Source organism: Alternaria metachromatica (assembly GCF_023757995.1).
Source record: "Alternaria metachromatica strain BMP 0045 chromosome Unknown scaffold_20, whole genome shotgun sequence".
NCBI classification, from domain to species: Eukaryota; Fungi; Ascomycota; class Dothideomycetes; order Pleosporales; family Pleosporaceae; genus Alternaria; species Alternaria metachromatica.
Window position 1 is genome coordinate 254,108 of NW_026055511.1, and position 17,413 is coordinate 271,520.

A 17,413-nucleotide genomic window follows, 5' to 3' on the forward strand; every position below is an offset into this window, starting at 1 on the left:
TCGTCAACTATGGATGGTTGAACATGCGAGGCAGCAGTGGGCTGTATGACAAGTTCATGCTTTTTCTCTACTTAGCGCCGTTTCTCGTAGGTTGGTAGGCTGTCCGAGGCTGAGGAATCGATGCACGTAGATGAGCGCAGCCAGTTGAAGGGAGGCGTGGCGTCCACGGCTGGTAGACGCATGTCAGCAGTGGCGATGTCTCAGCCTTCTCTTTACCTTTAGATAAACTCATCATCGCCCTGGCAGCACTCTCTCTTTATTGTTAGATAAATACAACCGTTCCGTTCAATCCGTCTGGAATTCCAGCCTTTTCGTCACTCTGATATTAGTCGCCACCGGAACGGCGTGGCTGTGTCGTTCTGACCTCGAGGCTTGCCAAGCGGACGGCAGTTTTCATCTAGATCCAAGGGCTTACAACGTGTGGTCATCATCTGGCTTTTTCCAAGTTACGTTAGGTGGAGGACACCTGACATTCGCAGAAGCAAAGGCGGTTGATATTGTATGGGACGTTGTGAGCTGGCCCGAGTTGGAAGGCACGGAATTCGATACTGACAACTGATAGGTCATGGGCCGTGGAGGTCAATTGTTGTTGGCGATCGTATCGTGGCGGGAGTTCGCAAGGTATCTGACGATATGCATGGAAGACAAACCCGTCACATATCGGCTATTTCGGACAATATTTATCGAGAACGATGCTTCACTTATATCGACATGTCGGACTATTAAGAGTTTCATTCGGCAGCGCAGATTACGTTCTAAAACCGCCATGGTATTTATGGCTGTCACTATGTTATTTATCCTGGCATTCCCTACACTCATGAGCGCTATGAGTGGTTACGACTCCAACGTTGTATCTCGTGTCCAAGATGGCGATGATAACCTTGTCCCTTTCAACAAGTATGCGCGGGTTGTCTATGTCATTCACGATGGCTGGAGAGTCGGCGAAAATGGCGAATACTGGATCAGGGATATTGAAAGTCAATGTGAGCATATTGTTCCCTTCCATTACCGTCCAAGAATGATCAATCAATGACCGAGACCCGTAGATGACCCCGTGCTGAACTCGTACAATTTTTGCAAAGATTTCGCGCCGTCGAGTCACCGCAGCTCTACGTGCAACTTGGTGGCACATGTCTCTCAATGTAAGACCGTGCGTGATCTATATGGCGTACCTGCTAAGCGGCCACAGATGTCGAAATCCATGGACTTGGCGGAACCCGAAACGAATCGTCGCAGTTTATGGACACGCTCATAGAACCACCTGTTCTCAATATCACTGCGTACAAAAGCGAAGCGAAGTGGCTCGGGGGCCAAGACTCTCCTGAACTATTAGACATAACTTGGGTGAGGGAGAACAAAACGTTCGATTGCACGTACATGGAGCTCTACGGCAAGTGCCAGAACACGGAGGTAGGTCGTCACTGGGCTTTTGAGATATTGTCATGTTATGCTAAGCGTTTGTTCAAGGACTATAAATGGGGATTCTCACTTTTGCAGCTCATTATAAGCATGGTACTGCTACTCGCATGGACGGTTGGGATCTATATAATGTGGATCTATACACATTTCACTATTGCGTCCAACAATGGCCATTTCGAGGAAGTCTCTGGAGAATATCGCGCAGTCCTCAAGTTGGCAGCAGCTATGAGGATTGAGCTCGATATCGAGGACACTGATCCTTCAGTGCTTAGAGAAAAACAACTGAAAGAAAGGGTTGACAAAGAGATACAGGGCGGCACAGTCTTCCACGCATATCCCGACTCCACGCTGAAGACTCATAGTATTCGGGAAGGCCTCAAAACTTGGTTCAAGAAGGATAAATGGTGGTTCTTGGCTATGTTGGGTACAAGTCTAGTTTGCTCGATCGGATCGATGTACGATGGGGGCATTTTCTTCTACTGGCTTTCTGGAGTTTGCGTTGGCCAATTCTGGGCTTTCTGCATAGGTACCACTGTGGGCAGTCGATCTCTCATTATCCTACTTCACAGCCTTGTGGCTGGACTTATTGTGGGCACTCTGAGCATTGTGGCAGCATTGATATACAGGTGGGGTCATGGTGCAAAATGACATCTTTACTACGCTATGCTCCGTAAAATGACTAGGCCGCAGTACGTGTACTGATCCCTAGCCCACTATTTTACACTTCTGCCTGTGCTGCCTTAGAACTCCATAACCCGTTAACCCTCAGAATACGCCAGACGCTCCGCTCGAAAGAAACACCACTCCATCTCAGTTCACCTGACCTTTGCTCTGTGCGGATGCAAGGCTTTGGTCAGTTGCGTAGCGGGACCCGTCCTCCTCTTCCGAGTACAAAGTCTGATCGCCTTTACCACCCATCTCGACAAACTCGTTGGGATTTCGCTCATCGGCAGGCCTTACCTCTGCAGCACCATGGGTCTTGCCGTTCATCTTCGTACCGTTCTCGACTCCATTCTTTGCGTAAACCTTGACGGGCTCTTGGCCTTCAGCGGCGTTAATGACACGGGTGACCTTGACATCGTTAATGCTACTAAGCATAGTGCGCTCCCGTTGTATCTTGCGCTTAGAGAAATCGAGCTTGGATATGGCCCCCGTAAGACCGTCTGTACTGTCGGTGACGCTTATCCTGTCTTGCGTAGTCCACGGGTGCTGCAGGCATTCATCAATCGATATCCGTTTCTCAACATCGACTGTGAGCATCTTGTCGATGAGATCCAGCGCAGGGTCGCCAACGGAATCCCAGTACGGCGACGGATAGTCGAAGCGGCCCATTTTGATCTGTTGTGAGAGTGTGTATGGGTTGTCCTCACTGTACAGCTCGTCTGAGAATGGAGGGAACCCACACAGGCAGATGTACAGGACGACGCCCAATGACCAAACGTCGACAGCTCTGGTGTAGCGGCGGTGGTTGGAATTTTCCAGAATTTCGGGCGCAACGTCTGAAAAAGATTAGCATACTGTTGTACTTTGCAATAGAACAACATACATGATGGAGTTCCACACAGTGTGGTTGTGAAAGATTCTTCGCCGATGATTTTGGCAAGACCGAAATCAGCCAACTTGATCGACAGATCCTTATCTGTGAGCAAGATGTTCTCGGGCTTGATATCTCTGTGTACAATGTTGCGCTCATGCTGATATGTGTTAGTGTTGAACCAGAAGGGTATCTGAGGACTTACCAGGTACTTAACCGACTGGAATAATTGTACGAACACCTTGCGTGCCTCCGTCTCGGTCAACTTCTGTTTCATGACGATCCAGTTGAACAGCTCGCCCTCAGTCGCGAGCTCGAGCACTAGGTAAACACCATCATCTTCATCAAAGGTGTCCTTGAGACACAGCAGCGCCGGATGGCTAACACTCATCAACACGGCAATCTCTTGCTGCAGACCCTCGACCTTGGACTTCTCGCCAGGACCGGAACGCTTCTCGAACTTCTTCACTGCGTACCGTACGCCAGTCGCTTTCTCTGCGCAAAGGTATACTGAAGCAAAATGTCCCTTGCCTAACTGTTCCTGCATGGTGTATTGTTGTCGGAATCGGTGGGTGTTGCGCTTCAACGGGTATCTGAAGACATAGCGGGCTTGGTCCAAGATAGCAATCTCGTCACCTTCGCGCAATTCGCGTCGCTTGTTCCGCCCAACGAAGATGTCGTTGACAAATGTTCCGTTTCCAGACAAGTCTTCGAGTACAGCGACAACATCGCCGCCCTTCTTCTCTGTGAACAGCAGACAGTGACGGTTTGAGACGGTGGGTGAACTGAGGACTCGATCTGTGACATGGTCAGACAAGCGCTCTTTTGCAGGGACTGTTCCCGCGACTTACCGCACTCTCTGTGACGACCGATGAGGTAGCCACCTGCCGGCACACCGCGCTCCTGCTTCTCCTTCTCGTACTTGTCCTCCTGCTGTTTGTACTCTTCTTTTGGTACCCGCTCGGTTCCTTCGGTCTGGCCAACGAGTGCCTGAGGAACAGGACATGCTTGTCGGCGGCGCAGTACTAGCACGTCTTTGTCCCGGCCATCCATAGGCACCAGGTAGCCCCAGACCTCTTCTTCCTCTTCATCTTCTACGGCGTACGTCCGGCTGTCGGGCGGGTAGACGAACTGGGAGAAGGGCTGGGTGTCGGATGGGGGCGACGAGAGACCGCCGCGTGCCTGGCTTGGCTTGCTAGGCGGGGGGCTCTGTGTGCCTTCTTTGTAGCCTTCCGAAGCATCTCCGGTGGATTCCTTGTGGGTTACGGGCGAAGGCAACGGTCCCTGCTTAAGACGGCCGTTGGGAGGCGGCGACAGGCGCGAGTGGCGAGTGCGCTTTGGTTCGGCCTCTTCGCCCTGCGAGTACTACAGCAATTGAAGCGTCAGCGCCCGCTCCCAGTCACATACTTGGCGGTACAACGGCTACCTACGCGGTTTCGCTTGAGCTGGCTTTTCTCAGTCTGGGCCGGCATCTTGACAACAAGAGCGAGTAGTGGAGTCGAGACGGAGACGGCGACGGAGACGGGGTCAATGCTGGGGCGGGTATGGCTGTCTAGATAGGCAGCATAGTGTTGCGAACGATGGAAACGAATAGTAAGGGCGGGCGAGTCTGGGCCGCTAAGCTGGACTGAGATTGAACGTCCGCAGGCCCTCGAGCCTTGGACGATGTTGCAGGCAGCCAAGCCCTGGAGCCGGGGAAGTCGCGTCGCACCCCTGCCGATTTGCGCGTGGCGAGCCTGCCGCCCTGTTAAGTGGCCCGGAGTGACGCACCGTCAACTGCCACCCATGACAGCTTCCTCATTTGCATTACTCAGCCCGAACAAAACCACGCACAAGCATGCTTTCAGGTTTTCCTCAGCTCGATGCAATTGAGTTTGAGCAGGCCTGCGATGCGCTGCAGCGATGCTTCCAGCTGAGAGGTAGCGCGCAGCACGAGTGGCTTTCCGTGGAGAAGAGGCACCGAAATGGGTCCGTATATCTCAACATTACCACCCATCTGCCGCTCTGCGCAGATCGACCTGTGGTGCATGATCGGGACGCTATTGAAGAGGAGGAAGTAGTAGACGACGACGAGGTGGGTGACGCCAGGGCCCTGATCTGCCGATACGAGCTCAATTGAGGTAGGAAGTTCTCCACGACATCGTAGCACCCCAGCCAGTTGTAAACTACGATATCGTCCTATCGGATGTCTATCGCGTGCCCGTCTTGTACATCAGCATTTGTGACCCTGAGCACCGGTATCCGCCGACAATGACTACGTTGTACGAGCACTTGGTCCCGCCACAGTTCAAAGCGCAGACAGAGCATGTTGGTGTCATTGGAGGCATTACCGTTACTGTGAGAAATGTGATCTCATGTATTAAATTCAACTAACCATCGCAGGAGCACCCACTCACCAATAGACCCGTGTTCTTCATCCATCCATGTCAGACGGCTGATGTGATGGAGGCCAGTGTCGAGAGCGTCATAACAGCAGATAAGTACCTGACCATATGGATAGGGGCCATGGGAAAGGCCGTTGGTCTGAATATGCCGTTGCAACTAGCAATAGCAAACGATACTTGGTATTGACATGCTTGATTTACAATTCGTGTCACAGTATAATACAACTACAACCGCATCCGTACACTTGCCTTCTCTAGCTCGCCAATGTTGCCCATACCCGCCAGGCTCCACTTCTCCGCCACGAAGCCCTCATTGACTTGGTGTCGTAGCATCCCGCTTTCGGCATAGTACTCCATGATCGACCGGGCCTCTTCCTTGGTCAGCCCGCCGACATTGATAATGTCAAGCTCCTTGGAGTCGCTGTGGAGATCCTTGAGAGCCTCCATGACGCGCAAGTCTACGCTCTTGTAGGGGTTCCATTCTGGCAGTTTGTCTGCAGACTTCTGACGGGCTTCGGCTGCTTCGATGCAGTGGTCCATGGCTGGTGACGTAGGCGCGTTTGATCGTGATGTTGCGCCGAGCACCACGCCGCCGTTGGGTAGTTTCCTTTGACCTGAAAGGTGATCGACGAAGTGGCGTACAAGAGTCAGGTCGTGAGCGTGAATTGGCTTTACTTCTGCAGACATGTACTCGGAATGGCGCATGATATGCGACAGACCATCGAGGGCAAGCAGAATTTGTGGACGGCCGGGCAGAGATAGTTCATTCCATAACGCAACAAAGACTGGCCATGATGCCTCGGGGTTGGCCATACCAAGCGCCGCCAGCTCCTTCAGTGTAGCACCCGCAGGAAGCGGCAGAGGCAGTTCAGGCTGCGTGCTAAGTTTTGTGGCAGCAAGGAATGCTCCGTTCGACAGGAGAATTTGCTGGAGAAGATTTGCTGTGTACGTATCTTGAGTATATTGCGGCGGTTCTGAGTTGGGAAGAGGCGCATAGTCTGTATGCGCGTTGACGAGGGTTTGGGCTGAGAGTTGTCAGTGGCTTGTCTCTGCCTCGAAACCACAGTCCATACCTTCTGGGATGTTGATCACAAACCAGTCCCGTAGAAAACCCATGGTAAGGCCCTGAAGTACCAATGTGCTCTTCCCGCTCATTCTTTGTCCGCACAGTATCCGTCTTATCGTCTTCTTGGAGCTCTCGGCCTCGTTGAACAGCCTCGCGAGTTCAATCGCCTCTTTCCTCATCAACACGGCTGGTCGGCGGAACAGACCCCATCCCTGGCTTGTTTTGAATGCCTCGACGGCTCGCAGCGCATCCACTACAGTCTCTTGCGGTAGTCCCATGACCTTGCCCTCATTCTGTTCGCTGAGAACATTGTCCTTGGTGAGGTCCCGCAGCGAAGATACTTCAAGAGCGTTGTCGTTGCTCAGAACGATGCGCTTCCGCTGGGCTTTTCGCTCTCCTTGGGCGGGCCGCTTGCCCGAGTCACCTCCCGATGCTCCTCTGCCCTTCTTCGTGTTCAGAGACTTGACACCCTTCTTGGGGGCGGCGGTCATGCCCTTCTTCTTGGGTCCTGTCACGGCGTAGCGGGCGGACGACGTGGAAAAGCAGGCTATCTGGGGGCGTAGCACGCGCGGTGCAATGCAACCATGGGCAGCGGCATCAAGCGACAGCTGCGAGAAGCTCCGGAGACACGTGGACGGCGGCATGACGGGTGGTCGAGGCTCTGGCCCTCCGCAATGGGCGAATTGGCGATGCGAGAGACGAATTCTGTGATGGTCGCAGCCTCGGGAGTCCGCCGCTCGTGCACGGACTCGAAATTTATTCTGAACTTTTGGCAGCAGGCGTGCAAAGTGAAATTCTACCAAAACCACTCGACCCTCGCAAAATGTCAGACACCGAAATGGACGGCGGCGTCGCGCTCGGTGGCACTTCGCCCACGCATTCCCAGCTCGCCGACGAAATCAACGGAGGCGCCATGGACGTCAAGTCCAACGGCGCACCTTCCGTCGCAGACTCGACCGTCTCCAGCCGACTGTACGTCGCATGCTTGCTTTGTCCTCTACCACACCGTTGCTGACTCAACAAAGGCCCGTCACGGTGAACAAGCCCACGCCCTTCACTTTTGACCTGGGCAACCTGCTCGCAAACGACCCCAACCCCGTCCCCGCCGGCGCCGACGAAGCCACCCTCGCTGCCACTGCCCGCGATGCCGCTCAAGCCCTCATCAACCAGCTCCTCTCGACCTGCGAAATCAAGTCAAACTCAGAGGGCGTCCACCTCGTGCTCCCCGCGCCGACAACACCCCTCCCCCGCGAGAAGCCTATTCCCGAAGCCAAGGAGCCCACCAAGTGGGACAAGTTTGCTGCGAAGAAGGGCATCAAGAACACGAAGCGCGACACCAAGCTGGCTTACGACGAGGCCACGGGTGACTGGGTACCCAAGTGGGGTTACAAGGGCAAGAACAAGGCGGGCGAGAACGACTGGCTGGTCGAGGTTGACGAGAAGAAGGAAGCCAAGACCGGTGAGGCTCACGACCAGAGGGCGGATAATCGGAAAGACCGGAAGGAGAGGATGCGCCGCAACGAGAGGAAGGAACGCGCGAACAGCGTCAAGTCTCGAAAGGTTGGTGCGTGAGCTGGAGCACTTGACCTTTACCTGAGAGAGGCCAATTTATAAAACGACATGCATTGGGCGGCGTTAATCTTACGGCATGTATTCGACTTACGGACGCAGGGCTAAAAGCTTGCGAACTTGCACTTTATTCATTCTTTCCGAGGCTGCAACATTGTCTCCCAGATACCATGAGCAACCACGCCGTCGAATATACCATTTCTGCACTTTATCGAGCTACGCGTTTACTATCCAAGTGAAAATGAGTCGGAAGTTTGGAAGCTTACTTCAACAAGCCGAGGTTCAGAAGTTTCGACAGTGCCATGTCTATTGCGACACGCCTAGAGTCCGCTCTACTGTTCTGCCTAAGCTTCAACCCTACATTTTAAAGAGTATATAGGAAATCTGGCCGCTGGTCCCCCATCTCTTCAATCTCTTTTTCGCTCTTACCATCAATCCAGTGGTCCCGCGCCCCCTGCCTCCTCTTCTTGTTCTCCCACGCAAGCAGAAATCGGGTCACAATGCTCCCGCCAAGCAGCCACAGCGTCAGATACGCCAGAACCACACCATGTCCCAGGAAATAGCGCGGCTTATCCCTGCTGCGGTAGATGTTCGACGAAACGACGCCATTGATGTTGCCCCAGCCTATCACAAAGCCAAGGGTGACGCCACGCTTGTACACACCCTCGACGTTGTTGGCGGCCCAGGATATGGTATTCGCTATTGTTGCTAGTGGAGCATGTTAGAACTAAGCGATCCATGTTGCTAGATGAGTTCACTTACGATAGATACCCACAGCTCCCAAAAATGTGCCCGCGTACTGAACGTTCGGACTGGCAGACCCGAGCAACATGGCAAAGCCCACAATACCAAACAGCGAGACTCCCATGTTGCAGTAACCCCTTTGTTGCGTGCGATCAGCAATATAACCCACTACCACCGTCACCACAGCTGCAACTGCATACGGTGGCACGGAAAGCAGGTTCGCTGTCGTAGACTTATAGCCCAACCCAGCTATGATGGTGGGTAGGAAGAGACTGAAGGCATAGAGCGAACCGTCTGCGCCCATGTAGATGATGCTGAACATGAGCGTCTTCCAGTCCTTGATAGATTGCCAAAAGTACTTGGTCTGGAACTCCTCGTGCGCAGCTGAGGCCTGTTTATCGGCGCGTAGACGGCGGAGAACGCGCGCTCGGTCGTCAGGAGAGAGAAATGTGGCTTCGGCGGGGAAGTCGTGGACCATCCAGTAACTTGCTACTCCTACGAAGATGGTGGCGAGACCTTCAAGGATCTGAGGTTATTGTCAGCAACATGGTCACAGGTAAGAGGAAGCGTTCAAGTTGCACTTACGAAGATCCACGCCCAGCCTGGCTTTCCGCCTACGCCTCCCATCTGCGCAATTCCAGCGGCGAGTAGGCCACCGAAACTACCAGCTAGAGCGGCAGCCGAAAAGAAGATTGCAGCTCGGATGCCGAACTCGGAGCGTTTGTACCAGCAACTCAGGTAGTAGTTTACTCCAGGAAACAGTCCAGCCTCAGCACATCCCAGCCACCACCGCTACGCATCGTCAGCTAAATAACCCTTGATACCGGATCACCAATCGAAAAAGACTCACTGCTGTCATGAGACCAGCATAATTATGCACCAACCCCATACACGTCATACAAATCCCCCACCAGATCATGATAAGTGGTAAGAAGATACTCGGACGTAACTTCTTCAACAGCACATTGGTCAGCGGCTCAAAGACGGAGTAGCTGACGAAGAAGATGGTTAGACTGGCATTGTACTGGCCGTCAGTCATGTTGAGATCTTCTTGCAAGCCATCGACTTTGGCGTTTCCGATGTTCGTGCGGTCTAGGAAGGAGATCAAGTAGAGGAAAGAGAGCCATGGAATCAGTCGGAAGTCGAGTTTGCGGAGGAGGGCTTTGTCCTGTGGGGTGGGATGTTAGTATGTATATGGCAAGGAGCTGAGATGTGACTTACATGCGCAGCGCGTTCCTCTTCGCTGAGTCCAGCGTCGGGATCAGGTAGGTTCTCGATCGTATGGACATGTTTTGCCGTCTCAACATGCTCCTCGCCGATAGTCTTCTCTTCCTCGCTCGACCTATCGATTGGCCGCTCTACTCCAGAGGCCATGTTGTCGACGTAGAGACAGGATGTGAGCTAGTAGCTGGGCAAGATGTCAAGCCTCAAACAAGCCTCTTAATGAATTCCAGTGCCCAGAGCACAGGAAATGGTTCGCGCAGGAACGTCAAGCAACAAATCGCGGTCCGAAAGAATCACAAGTCAGTAATCTCAACCATGGAACTGGGAACTTGCTTGTCCGGAATTACCCCTCGATCAGCGAGCGAGACGCTGTCCCTTAAGAACGTCACCGACTGTCGAACCACTGGAGAAAGCGGCTGGGGTATCATCAGCCCGAGGCTATTGAGCCGCCTATCATCTAGTGCACTCATGATGATCTTGTTCCGATGACGGCAGGGACTGGTGTGCTTTACTCCAGGACCCAATCCCCACCATCCACTCCCTAGCGCTTGCCGATCCCTGGCTTCACCACCAGAGAAACTTCTCCCGCGGAGAGTCGGGGTTCAGAAGTAGGAGCGAAGTGCCGTTTGTCTGAAAACCTGACTGTTTGTATGATGCTGCCGAAGCTTTGTTCCGTGTTCTAAGCATTTCTTCGTATTTTTAAATCTGTTCATGCTCGTAGCGGTAATGCGCTGTGGTTGTGACGAAGAGGCTCGTGTCGCATGTGACCCACTATTCACATCCCCCGCTAGTGGCCGTCTAGAAGACACGATACAGCGTGGACAGAATGTATTTGATGCCGCCTCATCCTTTGGACGAGACGATGTGCACGTTGTTTCAGATCTCAACGGCGCAGTATTATTGATGCCGAGGATTGAGGCGTCGCATGCCGAGCATTCAAGCGTGAAGGGCGTTGCAACGTGTGCGGGGGTCAAAGATGCGGGGGACGGCTAAGCTTCCACATAAGCATGCGCTTGTGACGTTGCTTGCTTAGACATCATCAAGTGCTTATCTGCTAGCAATACGGATATAATCGTGCGGAATTAAGCACGTCTCGACACCGTAAGTCGAAAAATGTACAGCTTTTTAATCCTTCTGGTGGGAGAGTGTCATTAGATCCCATGAAGGAGAGGCGCGGATTGATGCGCTGAAGCAAGGCTCAATACCTGTCCATTCGGTGCTTCCTGCCGGACTTCCCTACTGCGGTAGTGCCGAAATCGCTAAATGCTTCAGCATGGAGCCACCATGATAGTATCCACACAGCGTCTCGTGACCGAAAATGTGGATATACCGTAAATTGTTCATGATCGTTTTCCAAGGCACGCGCCCGCGTTATCATTCGGTCTGTGTGGAGCCGCGATTTCAGAAGCCTGTTTCTCACAAGTATCTTGAGCCAGCGCTCCACTCGATGCAGGCCCGCTCTGGTCGATTTTAGCCTCCACATACTCGTTCCCTTCTTTCCTTTCAGGTATGAGGCCGAATAGCCCGGATCGCTTTCTGACGATGGCTAAAATGACAGCGACGATGACATTGAGTCCTGTGAACGCCAGCATGACTTGGAACTGCCTATTGTCTGGCATGGTGGTGCTAATCAGCATGTATGTCTCGTATGGCTATATTTCCAGAGAATTGAAACTTACAGCTGTTACCAAGGACAACACCAACACGATCCCTCGCCGCATCCGGTAAGTGCGCAATCAACGATGTCGAACTTTGCATTTCCCTGACTTCCTCGCGACTCAAAAAACTGGACAACCCTGTGTTCAAGTGCTCGCGATGGATTGCAGAGCAGATGGCGACGGCGACACATCCGCCAAGCGTCCGCACCATGTTGAGCGCTCCGGTACCGACAGCGATGTCCTTTTCTGGAATTGAGGTAGCGACAAGCACGAAATATGGCGGACTTGCAAGACCCAAAGCAAGACCAGTAATAATTTCGTAACCGTACAGTCCAGGCCACAGATGAGAGTAGGTCGGCAAACTACTAAGAAGTCCAATACCAACGCATACGATCGCGGTCGAGCCAATCAAGACAATCTCAACTGGTGCCTTCTTCACTGCTAATCCAGACGCCATAGCACCAATCGGAGTCACAACGGTAGCAGGAAGCAGAAGGATACCGGCACGCTCCGCGCTTGTAAAGTTCACTCCCTGAAAGCGTTGTGGCAGCTGGACGAAGACAACGTAAAAGGCGAATCCTAAGAGAAACTGACTCCTGTCCCGCTGTTAGCGGAGTCCGACTGCAGTGTTCCAGACTTACAATAAAGTCCACGCCATGGGTGCATTCCGGAGAAATTGTACAGGAAAGATGGGGGCTGTCTGCGATCTGGACGATATCCAATACTCATACAACCCAAAGAGTACCAGGAGAGCGATTCCAGCTACAAGTGGTCCGATGATAACACCACTGCCCCAGGCATGCGACACACCGGCTTCCTGAAGGGCGTAGATGAGAGGTATAGGCCAGCAGACAGACAAGATGCCACCATAGATGTCCAAATGGCGTATGCGTTGCAGATTCGTTCTACCGTCGTCGATTGCAGGCATCGAGAAGAATAACATTGCCATTGCGACACCGATTACGGGGCCACTAATGCTAGTCAGCTCGCACATCTCAATAACCGGCACCTTGCATACTTCATGAAGAATATCCATCTCCAAGTTGTCCGATCAGCGATGATTCCACCGAGTAGAGGCCCTAGCAGGTTTGCCAGAGCGAATACCGAGCTGACAATACCAGAGTAGAAGCCAATCTTCTCAGGTACAATCATCTTCATGATGGCGACGAATGTCAAGCTGTAGAGGCCAGATCCTCCAATGCCTTGGAAGGCGCGGAACACGATTAGTTGAGTCATCGTCTGCGCTCCGCCACAAGCCATGGAGAATACCAGGAAGATTGACGCGCAAAGTAAGAGGAGACTCTTGAGGCCCCAAATGTCGCTCAGCTTTGCTGTGATCATCAAGAACGCTGCACCGTTAGTCTAGTGACCAGACTCCCGAGCGAATGAGTCTTACAGTTATACGTAAGTAGATACGCGGTAATTAGCCATGCCGCCTGCTCCAGAGCGCCATAATCACTCGAAATTTTGATGAGCGCGGTCGTGACGATGGTAGTGTCCAAGGCAGATAAGAAAAGACACAGCCATAGTCCAGCGATAATGACGTGTAACCGATTCGAGCTGATGTTCGGTACGATTGGCACAGCGGAGGGTGTGATATCGTCCGTAACCCGGCTACTGTCATTGTCGACCATGATGTTGTCGAGGTCGAGATACTTGTCCGTTTCCCGTCTTACTATAAATTACCAGCCACGTTTGCGGCGTAAGCACATGTGCGAAGGATGAAGCCCCTGCAGCAGACACAGGGCTCGCACGGATTGAGGTCAGCTGTAGAAGGCTGCATCCGTCCCAATAGAACGCATGCTTCTAGGCTGCAGCGGGGTAAGAACCGCAGACTCGAGAGCTGCTGCATTGCGATGCGCCAGACTGCAGAAGGTCCGCATGCCTTTGACAAGCAGGACGCCCTGTCCCTATGCTGCGGTCCTTGCCTGTCCAAAGCGCGTTCGCTTGGGGTAACGCGTGGAGGAGAAGCCGCTCTTCCGAATTTTCTCACCTTGAATACAGCACCTTCAATAACCTCTGCATCGCTTTCCATCTCGCAACTGCATGCGCAACCGGAAAGCACGGGAACCGGCTCTGGGTGAGTATAGTAATCTTGGGATGTACAAACGCATGCATGCAGGCATCGATGCGGCCCACAGCCACTGAAAGCCGTGACGAGCGGCCGCGAAAGCTGGGAGCCCCCCTATCTACTTGTACCCCCTTTAGTCGTCCTCAGCGATTTCCTTTAGTCGCAGCGCTTTCTTTTGAAGGTAAAGTGCAGGTAACGACTGTTGGTTGGTGTTCGTGGTTTCAAGCCCGCCACGCGAAACTCGCGCGCGCCTGCAGCTGTGACGTCAAACGCCGATGGGACGCGACTTCCATCCTAGCAGTACCGCGCTCTCACTTCCTTAGGTGCATTGCCCGCGTCCAAATCTTCAACGACACTCCGCTATCCTGCTCGTGTAGGGCGAAAAATGCTAATTCCATTCTCTTCTACTTTCCTTTATCGCAATGACCTCAATGTCGTTTGAAGCTGCTCTCAAGCTGCCCGACAACGACGCGTCCAACTTACGTCTCTACAAGCTCGTCTCTGCACGCGACTTCAGCAGCTCAAGTCTTTCTTCAGTCGCGCAGGACTATCTGAGTAGTTTCTGCGACCCTGGTCTTTCTATAATCCGGCGGCGATGGATCGGCATCGCGCTCGCAGGCATGCTGGAAATGCCGGCGGTGGCCACACACATCGGGGCATCGACTAAGCGTCTACGCAATCTGGGAGCCATCATTCTGAGCGAAACTGAACAGGAGCAGATCAAAATTATTGCTGGTATCATCATACGGCAGGCACTGGAACAAGGGATCGAGTACAGCAGGTTCTGGTCTACGGGAAAAGTCGGACACAGCGCGCCGAATTTTCCGCTCGAGGCCGATGCCGAATGGATGCAGAAGTTCCAGGGCTTTCTCGACATTCTGAGCGACCTGGCACTTGCGAGACCAACCAGCGAGCCCTCTGTCATGTACCTAGTCTCACTATTCGCCACAGATGGGTTTAAATGGCGGGAGTCAAGCGCTACGTTTCCTATCGCGCTCATTGAGGCTGGAGTGCTGACCATCATTGCGCCCGATGAGCACCTGAAAGACTGCCAGTTTGTAGACATACCAGTCGAGCACATTCTGAACACGCGATCAGAACCGTCGAAACTACACAACTCACAGGCTCAACGTACAGAGCACGAACCATGGGATCTCGTCATGACACTCACGTCTGAGCCCTGGAGCTACCGTCTTAATTCCACGCAACGCATTGCGACTGATCTATCGCTAATGTTCAAGCATTCGGGAGACGCATTAGAGTGGGAGAGTTGCATCAAAGCCCATCAGAAAGAACGTGAGCCTCGTTTGAGAGTGTCTCGAAACTTGTCTGTCGATGCGAGCTCGCCTTCGATCCGACAGTCAAATGCAAGAAGATCGCTTCGAAGTGGCTCCCAGACGCTTCGGAAAGAGCGCGTCACCTGTAAGAAACTTACCGCAGACAGTAGCGGTGCGACAGCCCTGCAACCCCCGTCACAGCATCCATCGTCGACATCGAAACGCACGTACGGCAAGGGAAAGCTACCTCGTGTATCTCAGGCCACCAAACAAAATATCTTCAAAAAGCTCAACTCGGAAGACGAAGCTCTCGATGTGCTTATAGAAAGCAAGAGAAATGTCCGCAATACTTCTTCGGACACATCGGGTGTTGCTTCATCTCCCCGAAGAAATTTACGAAGCTCAAAGGCTGCCTCCGACAAGGAGCCAGTCAAGACTAAGACTAAGGCACGCACATTGCATAACAAGAATGGAGCAGACGACGACGAAGATTTTATACCAAGTCAGACGAGGCCGAAAACAAGGACAAACCCCAAACGCAAAGCAACGCCAGATCCAATGACCGATGATAACCCGAGAAAGAGATCCCGTAAAGAGCCGAACAAAGGTCCGAGGTCGACTGTGACCGGCGCAAAACAACAGGCGAAAGCTCTTCCGCTGGCGAAACCATCAAAACCTCCATCATCCGTCCCTTCGTCACGACACACCTTGATCGGAGGACTTCTGGGTCTCCAAAGACCTGCCAAGATCTCCGAGAGCCCGTTCAAGAAGCCAACATTACCTGCAAGAGTCGCTCAAACACCATCAACTCCTACCAAACCGAGTAAAAAGTCTGCGGGAGTATCAGTGCGGCCCCAAACCCCTGTGGAAGCACGGAGATGTTCTGGAGATGATGCTTTGCACTACATGGCATCGTCACCGCCTGTGGCTGATGAGGCCGAAGAAAATGATGAGTGGCATCATGCGATTGCTGTCGAGACCGCAATGCTCTCCAGCAACAGCAAACCTACCCCCGCGTCACCAAATGCAGAATCCACTGCGATCTCTGGTCACGCTGATTGTGAGGATATAGCCTCGGAGAAGAAGACAGGAGATTGGCAGACCGCGAAAAGCGACCCCTTTGGACGAAGATCTGTTGGGAAGAAGGCCACATCGTTCATACGCCGACTGACTGGAGAAGGTTCATTGAACGAGGACACAGCCCCTGCGATTGACGTTTCAAACCAGCGGCCTTTGCCAGTCGCCGGTTCTAGCGCAACTGAAGCCTTACCTTCAATTGCAGCGAGTCGACCATTCCTACAAGAGACGCCTTCGGGTGGGAAAGAGGCGACCCTTACAGAAGGAGATACGAACAAGGCGCACCCAAATCCCAAGGTTGCGAGCCCTTATACGGGCACAACAGATCATCAGACACAAGAGTCGAGAGATCAAAGAGGAGTGCAACAAAAAGACGACACAAAGAGACATAACGAGCGGGCTGGCACGTATCCAAAGCCCACAGCGCTATCCAAAGAGAAGACAACGACCCGAAAGGTACCTGAAGATAAGGTAGGAAACGAAACGACTGTACCCACCTCGCTTTTCAACTCGCGGTTCATCGATACTACTCAGCCAACTGTTCAGGCCGACCAAGAAGCCATTGAAACAAGGAACTTGCTCGAAGAGACTCAGCAGATCGTGGACCAACCGCAACAACTCAACGAAAGGATCCGGCAATTGAACGATGACGGGCCTATCGAGCAGGCATATCACGATGACGATACTCTCATCGGTGGCGGTGAAGTCAATCAGGAAGCCGACAATGACTTCTTTGACGCTTCGCCACTACACCTCCAATCCTCCCCACCACACTTAGGCTCTTCTAGTAGCCATAGCTCAACCTCTGCTGTACGCGAGCCATTGACGGACCCACCTCTACCAACTTCGCAAGCAGAAGAGATGGACTGGGAAGCGAGTCTGCAGCCACACCAGCGCGATCTTCATGAACTGATGATAAGGACTTCCAAGCGGGTTATGCAACACATTGTCGGCAACGAGACTAGTGTAGACGACATCGCTGAGATGTACGCGCAGGATGGCGAGCATGTACTGAGCACCCTGATCAAGCGACACGACACCGACTACGAGGATGTCTTCCAGGGTATGGAGAGCACAAAGGGAAAACTCCGGAAAGAGCTTCAGCGCGCCGCCAAGCAGATGGCGAAGGATAGAGAGAGGGTCGCTACTATTGCTTGATTATTGTGGAGTTCACCATGCAATCTTATGAAAGAGGTCAACGTTAATGGGGGATGTACCATGCAAGACATGAAAATGTATGATAGTAGAGAAGCCTTTTCACGAGCAGGACGAACACATGACAGCAAAGCACAGGATTTTAATAAGTAGGCATCAGTAGTTACCAGCACCACACATGAATACGATATCTTGTCCCATACAATGGTCAAAGGCTCCCTCAGCCAGTATAAGA

General features: G+C 52.7%; 6 protein-coding genes across 6 annotated transcripts; 2 read left to right on the plus strand and 4 right to left on the minus strand.

The window, feature by feature from the left end:
* Window positions 1-2,229: 2,229 nt before the first annotated feature.
* J4E83_007797 (uncharacterized protein) lies at window positions 2,230-4,425 on the minus strand (the record flags this gene model as incomplete). Its single annotated transcript, XM_049334696.1, has 5 exons — window positions 2,230-2,918; window positions 2,966-3,113; window positions 3,159-3,751; window positions 3,805-4,318; window positions 4,384-4,425. The coding sequence occupies 5 exons, from the start codon at window positions 4,423-4,425 to the stop codon at window positions 2,230-2,232; spliced, it is 1,986 nt and encodes a 661-aa protein (XP_049186185.1).
* A 1,137-nt stretch (window positions 4,426-5,562) lies between these two features.
* J4E83_007798 (uncharacterized protein) lies at window positions 5,563-7,047 on the minus strand (the record flags this gene model as incomplete). The annotated part of the gene is made up of 2 exons (XM_049334697.1): window positions 5,563-6,362; window positions 6,411-7,047. The coding sequence occupies 2 exons, from the start codon at window positions 7,045-7,047 to the stop codon at window positions 5,563-5,565; spliced, it is 1,437 nt and encodes a 478-aa protein (XP_049186186.1).
* Window positions 7,048-7,226: 179 nt separating this feature from the next.
* J4E83_007799 (uncharacterized protein) lies at window positions 7,227-7,975 on the plus strand (the record flags this gene model as incomplete). The annotated part of the gene is made up of 2 exons (XM_049334698.1): window positions 7,227-7,375; window positions 7,429-7,975. The coding sequence occupies 2 exons, from the start codon at window positions 7,227-7,229 to the stop codon at window positions 7,973-7,975; spliced, it is 696 nt and encodes a 231-aa protein (XP_049186187.1).
* A 361-nt stretch (window positions 7,976-8,336) lies between these two features.
* J4E83_007800 (uncharacterized protein) lies at window positions 8,337-10,090 on the minus strand (the record flags this gene model as incomplete). The annotated part of the gene is made up of 5 exons (XM_049334699.1): window positions 8,337-8,680; window positions 8,735-9,242; window positions 9,302-9,508; window positions 9,567-9,884; window positions 9,938-10,090. 5 exons carry the CDS (start codon window positions 10,088-10,090, stop codon window positions 8,337-8,339), a joined length of 1,530 nt encoding a protein of 509 aa, XP_049186188.1.
* A 1,190-nt stretch (window positions 10,091-11,280) lies between these two features.
* J4E83_007801 (uncharacterized protein) lies at window positions 11,281-13,232 on the minus strand (the record flags this gene model as incomplete). Its single annotated transcript, XM_049334700.1, has 5 exons — window positions 11,281-11,552; window positions 11,620-12,194; window positions 12,240-12,569; window positions 12,617-12,947; window positions 12,995-13,232. The coding sequence occupies 5 exons, from the start codon at window positions 13,230-13,232 to the stop codon at window positions 11,281-11,283; spliced, it is 1,746 nt and encodes a 581-aa protein (XP_049186189.1).
* An 859-nt stretch (window positions 13,233-14,091) lies between these two features.
* J4E83_007802 (uncharacterized protein) lies at window positions 14,092-17,181 on the plus strand (the record flags this gene model as incomplete). Its single annotated transcript, XM_049334701.1, has 1 exon — window positions 14,092-17,181. One exon carries the CDS (start codon window positions 14,092-14,094, stop codon window positions 17,179-17,181), a length of 3,090 nt encoding a protein of 1,029 aa, XP_049186190.1.
* Window positions 17,182-17,413: the final 232 nt, after the last annotated feature.